We start from the raw sequence: 9,607 nt of genomic DNA, 5'->3' as shown, positions 1-9,607 counted from the left end.
ATACATGGCAGCTAAGCCTTTCTGCAAACACCTACTGTGAAGACTTGCTTAAACCTTGCTGAGATTTTCTTTACAGTGTGAGACAAGGCCTCTCATTCACAACACAGAAGAAAGTTATTTCCCATCTTCATTATGATGCTTCTTTTCTCTGAATACGATGATTTCCTATAGGATGAGAGAACTGCTTAGTAACGCCACAGTTAATTTTCCCAGCTTAACATTTTTATACAGAGTATTTTCTTAAGCAGAAACTAGCTATCTAAAAATGTTTAAAATTGCCCTTCAACCTTGCAACTAGCAATACCGAACTGTCAAGAGTATGTTCAATAGACTTTATGCAAAACAGAAGTTGGGAAATAAAATGATGCTTGCCAAACATAACTACTAATGCTGGGCTGCCAGTCAGCCATTTCATGAGCTCAGTACTTCCTATGCAAATGTGAACCTCTGCAATATTACTACGGACTAGCTCACACAGGTATTATTTAAATCTTAAAAAAAATCCAGTGTAACAGTTGTGAGAATTGGAATAAAATCTGTAATGATTTAGGAACTGGATTTTAAATGTAAGTATTTCCTCATACCAATGCATTTGCTTTGTTCCCTTCAAAGCGTGCAAGCCCCATTTCCAATGCCTTTTAAAAACAATATAGGATTTAGATGCCAGAATTTTCTTATACAAACTCCAGATCTTTTCCTGTTAAAAACATTTTTCAAAATAAATAAATTTCAGCAAGTGTTTCAATAAGGCAGAAAACAAATGCTTTTTTTAAAAGTCTCATTTATTGTTTGCCTCTTATGTTCCCACACTGCATAATCACACATTGAAAATTGCTGCTGCATGACTAAGGGAAGCCATAAACTAAAAAAAAAAAAAGAACACCAAGTAGTACATGCTGAACACACAGCATAGGTAAATTGCAGTCCCACTTAAAAACACACCTACACTTGCATTGATTTATTTTCCTATTTCTTCTGGTTAAAACCTAGTTCTGGAGAGACGGGGGAGGTAGGGTGAAAAACATCCTCCCCCTTTCAGGAGCTGCTCGAGTAATGGTCATGTTTGATTCTTCCTCACAAAGCGTGGGCCCCCATACACTTACTGTGAGGTTATGTGAGGTATCCTATCATCATTATCTCTACCTTTCAAGCCACTCATGTAGAAAAGAGACCTAAGCAATTATGTAGACAAAAACTCTCCCCCCGCCCCCCTCAAATCAATGTAATCCTAACTGCAACAGCAAGTTGATTGGCAAGGTCAACATCAAGTGACCTGCCCGCACCACAAAGGGAGCTACCATTACCGAACAGGATAAAACCACTTGCAGTAGGTACATAAAGTTTGCTATTAGCCTGTGTACAAAGTAGCTGTGCAATGTACTTACGTTCACATTCAGATGTTGAAAGCAGTGCTTGTGCAACAGTGAAAGGAAAAAGGTAAATTATGTTTGAGAGGAAGATAATAATCAGCCAAAGCCAAGCAGTTAATTTAAATACTTCATCTTGAATAGCAACCTCAGAAGGCACACAAAAGAACTCAAGACAGCTCAGTCAGCCTTCAGTGACTCATACAGCAACACAGTTTCCTTCTCAAGATATAGGGAGAGTTCTTAAAAACCATGATCGGAAGATGAACACCTTGTTTTCCTTTACTGGTCTCCCTACCATGTCTTTGCAGATTACAAAGTACAAAAGATTACATATATATGAAGAACAGCACAGAGATATTACATTATCTCAAATAGCAGTATGAGAAATTATTCAGTCTGATTTTGGTCTTCTCACAATCAATCACTTCATATTGAAGGCTGACCTACCTTGATCTGTATTTTACAGCTACACAGAAGCACACATATTCCTCCTCACACGCCCCATCAGTCTCACCTCTTAGAATGAACCTCATTTCAGATTAAATTCACCTTCCACAGAGGTACTGACCACTGCTACAGATCAGGCCAAACAGTAACTTGAATCAGCATTTCCAAACAGCAGCAACAATACAATACATAAGTTACTCAGAAGTTGAAGGCATTTACCAGGTTCCTGGGTTTTTGCATGAATGCCATGTTGCTTTCTACATTAATTTTTAAAAAATTATTTCATTTTAAGCTGTTTTACCAAGGGCAAGAGTATTACTTTTGGACTGTCTTTGGGACTTTGGGTTCTCCTAGCACTACAACAGAAAAAAAACCACATATTAAATGATATGAAAAGTTCCAAATCAATTTCTAAGAATCATGCAAAAAGCCACTTGCAGCAGCCCATCATACACTATCAGGCACAAAGAATGGGAGTGGTTTCTATTAGTATAGCCCATGCTTCCCCAACCCCCCCAAGTTCTCACATTCAATTTTTTTTTTAAAAAAAATCAAGCTTATTCTGTTACAGAGTGCAGTGTATCAGAGGAACCATTATCTGAAACAAGTTTTCAAACAAAAGAGGCTTTCCCAAAGCTTTTATATAATAATTTCAACACAGACAGAGTAAGTATGTTTATTGTTTTACAGCAGAATGCCCCAATTTAAGAACAAAATTGCTAGATGTTCAGCTGTGCAAAATGGTACATAGTGCTTCAATACAAGTGGAAAAGAACATGATTTGTTAGCAAGTACTTTCAAATACAATTTTATGGTCCTAGAAGATAGGACTTGAAACCGGGGACTGATCCACAGGCAAACAATTCTTTCTGCCTAAATTGGACCCAGCCAGTTTGGACCCAGAACCAACGCCACTCATTCCTCATTGCTGGAAAAGAAAAACCACTACACTGAATTGCCAGATTCAGTGTCTTCATGCATGTTACTGAGAAATGGATCAGTCCTCTATGTCAGTTTCTAGCCCCATCTACAAATATCATCTGGCTCCGATAAATAAGACTCACAGGAATTTCTTGAAGGTCAATGGTCCATAATGGTAGTTATTCTACATGATCTGCTCGACTTGATTTCCAATTCTAGTTAGGCTGTTTAAATGACTTTCTTGAATTCATCATACAGCACAAGCACAAAAGCACCCCCCATGCCTCTGAGAACATTTGACCATGCACCCTTGAAGAACGCCTTTCCTCCCTCATCCCTTGCAATCTTCCGCCAGCAGTCAATTGTTCCAGAGTACATGATATCAGCTGTAGAAAAAGAGCAAAGAGTAATTTAACTCCTGTAATTGTATCCAAGATGTTTTTAACAACTGCCCTGTCTCACTCCTCTAGCTACTCCATGATGTCCCAAACCACATTTTAAGACTGTAACACAATACTCAGTAGTTCAGGCAATAGAAACGCTTCCTATCTGCCTGGCTAGTTACTAAAAGCCAAGTCACAAAAAATGTTAAGCCTTCTTTTTGGCAATTATACTGTCCCCTAATTCCTTCAGTTAATCTGTCATTGCAAACAGGCAGTCTGTTTGTCCCTCTTCTGTTCTGTGAAGAAAAGTCCTCAGCATAATTCCTGACAAACACAAGTTGAGCCCTACTGCATTTCCTCATATCATTTAAATGTTATATAGTTTAAATCAGATTTATGGAACAAGGAACTGGACGTGCTGAGGGATGACTATTGTGAAAAAAGAAGTCCATCTTGTTAAAGAACTGCACAAATGAACAGTCTACCTCCTTTGCGTCCTGACTGCATCATCATTCTACGCCGCACTGTATCAAAAGGATAGGAGACCACACCAGCCACAGCAGTCACCGTCTGGGCAATCATCCAACTGATAACAATATGAGTATTTCTGGGGTCCGGGAGCATGCCTGCAATGAAAAAAGTAATTAGCTTTTTATCTTGTACATCCTCCTCCCATTCACTCACTGTATGACAGCTACTTTACTAGACAAACTTTGTAAAGCCATACTTTGAAATTACAACAAGACATTTGATAAACTTTAAACATGCTAAAGCAATATAAAAAACATTTAAGGAAATTCAGGACTTTCTTCTCAGTAAAGAAAACAGGTAACATTTAAGCACCAGGATTCTTTCAGATTGGCATGAGAAGAAATCTTAACTATTCCTTTTAGAAATGGAAGTCACTAAACTAAGTCACTGTCCCTGTGAATTACGTTAGACTATAAGCTCGTATCAATGACCTCTATGCCCAAATGTCAAGCTTAACAAACAAGTGCTTTGCAAAAGCACCACCCAATACCATTCTGCTAAACACACTTGAATTGGTCCAATATAACAACAGTAACACACAGAATAAGTAACACAGAATAAATGTGTATGGTTACCAGCACGCTTTGCTGGCACTAGGAGACTCCTTTAAGTACATAACCAGGAGCACTTTTAAAGTAGCCTGCTGCCACAAACACACACTCAAGTTTTGTCCTGAACACTGCAGTGTCACTGATGTTGGCACCAATATGCCCTTCCACCTCCACACTCACATAGTTACTAGACAGACACAGAGTAACATCTAAGAATGGCCACAGACAATACAGTTCTGAAAACAGGTTTATCAGATCCCCTCTGAAATGTTACCTTTTGCTGTATCATAGATCCCAAAGTAGGCAGCTCTATAGATGATGATGCCTTGCACAGAGACATTGAACCCCTGATACAAGCCACGCAGACCATCAGACTTGGTGATTTTGACTAGACAGTCCCCAAGACCAGAGAATTCTCTGTCTGCACCAGCTTTTCCAACATCAGCAGCCAAACGGGTTCTTGCAAAATCCAAGGGGTAGACAAAGCAGAGGGAAGTGGCTCCAGCTGCACCACCAGAAGCCAGGTTGCCAGCAAAATATCTCCAGAATTGAGTGTGCTTGTCTACACCTCCCAAGAACACCTGCTTATACTTATCCTTGAAGGCAAAGTTGAGAGCTTGAGTTGGGAAGTATCTGATGACATTTGCCAAGTTTCCTCGCCAGAAAGACAGCACTCCTTGTTCCTTTGGAATACGCACTACACAATCGATGATACCCTTGTACTGCTTATCAGCGGCAATTTGCTTACTTGCATGTTGTACCTGCAAATAAAAGTATGTATTTTGACTGTATGTCTTGACAGGCCTGCACTACAGCTGGGCTTCTACTATAAAACAAAGAGTTGTTAAGTCTGAATGCCTGATGACTGTTGTACACAGAGATTAAGCCTCTGTTAACCATGATAAACCAGATGCAACAGCAAACTTCCAAGCAAAAAAAAGAAGAAAAGCTCCTAGGTTAGTCTGAATCTTAAGACTAAGAAGACCTGTCATGTATTCATATTTTGCTGAAGACCAAAGAACTCGAGCATTGACGAGTTAACTCTCAAGAATTAAAAGTTTAGGTTTTACGGTCACATAAGACCAGAAATTGTATGTGAAGAAGAACCACTGATAGGGGAGGTCTTGTACAATCCTAAGAACCAGAAAAAGGCTTCAAATTGCTTCTCAGCTTCTTCAGAGCTCAGGGCTTGCCAAGACAACAAGGGCCAGCCGTGAGGAACAATGGCAACCACCGGACAAGTACGTGAGGTCTGGGACTACCTAGAGCCGGCTGCCCTCACTGACGGGGGCGGCCTGCAGGCGAGGGGGCGTCTGAGCGAGCCGCACGGCGCCGACACGACTTCCAGCCGGCGGGAGGGGAGGAAGCGGCGGAGAGGAGGCCGACAGCCCCGGCGGCCCCCCCGCCCCCCGCGGCGAGGCCGGGGCCGCGACCGCCGCGAAGGTCACGCGAGTCACCTTGGGGCGGCGGGCCGCCGCGCGCCCCGCCCCGCCCGCGGGGGTCACGCTAGGCCCCGCGCGCCGCCGGCAAGCCCGGCCCCGCCCCGCGCGCGCGGCGGGCCAATGCGCTCCCCGGCCGCACCGTCACGTGAAGGTCACCAAGATGGCGGCGCGCTGCCGCCCTCCCCCCCGCTTCGCCCTCTGCGCGCTCGGCGCCAGGAGCGGGACGGGAGGAAATGACACTGGGAGCCGCCCCCACGCCCCTCCTTCCCCCCTCCCCCAGCCCGCCCCCGCCGCATCGCCGCGCCCGGCATAGCGGAACCGGCTTCCCCGCCGCCGCGGGCACCCACCGCCCACGTGACCTCCCCGCCGGGCCGCCGCCTCGCGAGTGCCCTTTGTTCCGCGGGACGGGGGAGGGGGCGGCGCCCGCCCTCCGCCCCCCGCCCGGCCAAGCCCGCGCGGGCCTCGGCGGGCGCCTGCAGGGTGGAAGGTGACGGGCTGCCCCCGCTCCCCACTGCCGCCGGGCTCGGCCGCGCCGCTGACCTGAAGCAAGAGCTTGACCCGCTCGATGGGCGCCACCGCGGTCTTGCTGATGGCAGCGGCGACGCCGCCCGCCAGAAAGTCCTTGAGGAAGGAGATGGCCTGGTCCGCCATGTTCGCGCCGCGCCGGAGCCGCCGGGGAAGACACGCCGCTGCCGCTCAAGCCGAAAGGGCGGGATCGCCGCCGCGCATGAGCTAAATGCCGGGCCCCGTTGGCCCCGCCCCCCGGCGCCCCATTGGCCGCTCCGCCCCGGGGGCGTGGCCTCGCCGCCCGGGGCGGGAGGGGCCGGGTCGCCTCAGGGCGGCGGTGACGGCGGGCGGCGGCCGCCGCCTCCCCCGCGCGCCGGGCGGAGCGGTGCCGCCCCCTCCGCCCGCCCACCTCCGCCTTGCGGCGCCAGTGGCGCAGCGCCGCGTCGCCCCGGGCGTGCCGGCCCCGCCGCCCGCCGCCGCCACCTGTGAAGGGCGAGAGGCCTCGCCCCGGCCCCAGCCCGGCGCCCGCGGGGCGGCAGGGTGCGCGGGGCCCCGCGCCTCGCACGAGGTTCTTCCACAGCAGTCGCTTTCTGAGGGGTTTCCTGGCGCCGCTTTGTGCCGCTCGCGGTGGAGCGCAGAGGCACCGGCCGAGTCTCACGGGTCACTCGCGCAGGAACGGCGTGTCCCGCACGGCCGGGCGCCGGCGGCTTTTGCTCCGTGCTCCCCGCCCTCATGGTAATGCTGATCGAAGGCACCTCCTTGTTTCCAGGTTCTGTTCCCACCTGCTCCTCCTCTCCAGCGCGGTGCCAGGCGTCACATCGCTGGGCTTTTCTGCCCGTCACAGAGCTGATCCGAGACAATAAAATGCCAAAGAACGTAACCGCGTTTCCCAGAGGGACGGTGGGGAAGTGTGGTCCCGGCTTCTGGTTTGGGCGCTCAAAGTTAGATGCTCTGAAAGGTTCTTCCGCAGGTTGCCCGAGAGCAGGCACTTTTGGCAAGGCCTCTGTCCCTACAAAGACAGGCCTAGTCTCCTTCAGTAATTTCTGCTAAATTTATCATATGCTGAAAGTGAAATTTCATAACTAATGGCCAAACTTCTGCCTGAAACTATACCTGTTCTTTCTAAAAGTAAGTCTTGAAATTGTTCTGGCTGGAGGGCAATAGTTCTCGAGTACCTTTTGTTATTGCTTTCACTTTTAATGGATGTTTTCTACAAAAGTAAATAAAGCCAAACATTTTTTAAAATAGATGGCTGGTGAACCGCAAAGTTGCAGTAGCTGAGGTGTCTGAAACCACTGCTTACACATGTATGTACTTTGCAGGATTTCAAAATGAGAGCATCCCTGAGACGGCATGTTGTGAGAACAGGATGCCAGGCATCGGCTTCATCTCTGCCTGGCAGTCCATCATAGTATGATAGACTATTTATTATACGTCACCACACCTTCTTTTTGCACATCAAAAGATATAAATTGTGTGCTATTTTATATTCTAAACTGTAATACGGATATCGTTAAGCGACTCGCTGTGCCCACACAGGGTTAGGCACATACAGTGTTACAGGACTGTATTTTGGATGTAATTAATGAAAGGCTGTGGTGCATATTCTCAGGCAGACACACACAGCTTAGTATGTATTTTTCTTTTAAAAAAAGCTCGTAACTGTTAATACTCTCATGGCATGACACAACATGTGCAAGGCTGGGATTTTTTTCCCCATAAAATTTTCTATTGATTAAAAAAGAATTTCATACTCTAGGACTCTGAAGTGTTGTTGATTTGAAAAATGAAGGTAAAACGCACGTAACTTTTGTGACAAGAAACTGTTCAGTCCATAGTTGTCCTGTTCACCAGGGGAGCTCAGATGCATCTGACTGGGGGAAATCCTCTTCTCTTTGGGACCATGCTTCTCCTTCTGTTTCTGCACCTTTTTTTTCTTTTCTGTTCTTTATCTAATCTCATATGCTCCACTTTTATAAGAGCTCACAAATTAAGTAGGGCTAAAAAGGAAGAGAATGACGTTCTTGAACCAAATGTGGTGCCCCCACATTTCATCTCCAATTATAATCACAGATGAAACGCACTTCTATACAATTGCCTTTTACCAGAAACCTCACAGAAGGCAGAGGAGTCTGTCTTGACTCTCTTGAGAAGCTGCTACTTCAGTTCTTATTTCCAATCTTGACTACACCATTGCAGTAGCAGTTTCCAGACTTCATTAGAGAACGTTTCTTTATTTACAGTAGAGAGTGTAACATAAAATGATATTAAAATGGAGTATTGAAACGATACCTGCATTAACCTCCCAAAACAGGGCAAAGCAATGTGTGCTGGTCTGAAAACTGGACAATTGCAACTGCACCAAGTATGAAGAAACCGTGATTCCTCAGCAACATGAATACTGACATAGGGGTGCTGATAACATTTCTGAGGGTACTAGAGGTGTTGTGCAGCCACAGTATCACTGCCATCAAACGATGCCAGAATCTTCTGGTATCGTTTTACTCCAGTTCAAAATAAATAGAATCAATCCCTCCCCCTTTTTAAAAGAAACTTCAGAAAGCTGACATAACATTTCTTGTTTATGATATTGATGGGAAACTGAGAACATATTTGCATAATTGCAAAACATCAAACATGACTAGAGACATGCCGATTTTACTACTAAATACATTTTTTCTAGGTCTTAGCGCAGAGAATGACATCTAACAAATTTCCTGTCAATCTGATTTTGACATTTGTGAATCCATGTTGTTCCAGTAAGCCTCGATATTCAGAGCCACTTCTCTCCTTTCCCTCTGTCTGCACAAGCATGTTCAAAGACTGCAGTAGCGCTGTGCTCCTGTTCTTCTTCTCATCATCCAACACCATTTCAGCCAGCAAAATCCCACAGCCTAATTTAAAAACAAATGCATGCAACAGTACTAATCCGTTATCAGGCAAGAGAATTTCTGCTACCATATATAAGGGTGAAAACTCCAAGACACAGGTGATTTAATTTATCACTTATGGATTTGCTTTGCTATTAAATGACTAATCCACTATTAAATGTACAATCCACTCCTCTCACAAAACGCAGGAAATTCCCTTCCACACTATGGGAGGGATCAAACACTCACAAGTCAAGTCACGTCTCTGTTTTCAGGGGAAGAGGGGACGACTTCTGTAGGCTTGGCATGAGGCTTACGGAAAACTGCAAACCAGGAATAGTAGTTACATCTCTCTGGGATATATTGCTGCTTCACATTCATACTGAAACAGTGCCAAGCAGACAAAAGGGTGGATGGCAGGTCTTTGAGGAGGGACTGACCTAGGGATGCGAGCAGAACTTAAATGATCCTGTTTACACACAGCCTCTTCCTCCATCTTCAGACCCGTGAGGGGAAAGGGAAGACAAAGAGAGGGCTACCAACAAAACAAGCATTATTGCACTTAAATTGTCTTTTGGCCTTGCA

General features: G+C 46.0%; 2 protein-coding genes across 2 annotated transcripts in view; both read right to left on the bottom strand.

The window, feature by feature from the left end:
* Positions 1-2,479: 2,479 nt before the first annotated feature.
* SLC25A6 (solute carrier family 25 member 6) lies at positions 2,480-6,362 on the bottom strand. The gene is made up of 4 exons (XM_074814950.1): positions 6,186-6,362; positions 4,478-4,964; positions 3,607-3,747; positions 2,480-3,124 (listed from the first exon to the last, which is right to left on the bottom strand). Exons 1-4 carry the CDS (start codon positions 6,294-6,296, stop codon positions 2,967-2,969), a joined length of 897 nt encoding a protein of 298 aa, XP_074671051.1. The 5' UTR covers positions 6,297-6,362; the 3' UTR covers positions 2,480-2,966.
* A 2,354-nt stretch (positions 6,363-8,716) lies between these two features.
* The window catches only part of ASMTL (acetylserotonin O-methyltransferase like), a 32,049-nt gene continuing 31,158 nt past the window's right edge, over positions 8,717-9,607 (bottom strand). The window contains exon 13 of the mRNA XM_074814943.1: positions 8,717-9,046. Coding sequence (XP_074671044.1) covers positions 8,832-9,046 — 215 coding nt within the window. The 3' untranslated portion in view covers positions 8,717-8,831. The remainder of the gene's footprint in view (positions 9,047-9,607) is intronic.

Source organism: Strix aluco, chromosome 2 (assembly GCF_031877795.1).
Source record: "Strix aluco isolate bStrAlu1 chromosome 2, bStrAlu1.hap1, whole genome shotgun sequence".
In the NCBI taxonomy this organism is placed as follows: domain Eukaryota; kingdom Metazoa; phylum Chordata; class Aves; order Strigiformes; family Strigidae; genus Strix; species Strix aluco.
The sequence above is the reverse complement of the archived record's forward strand: the minus strand, read 5'-3'. Positions and strand labels throughout refer to the sequence as shown.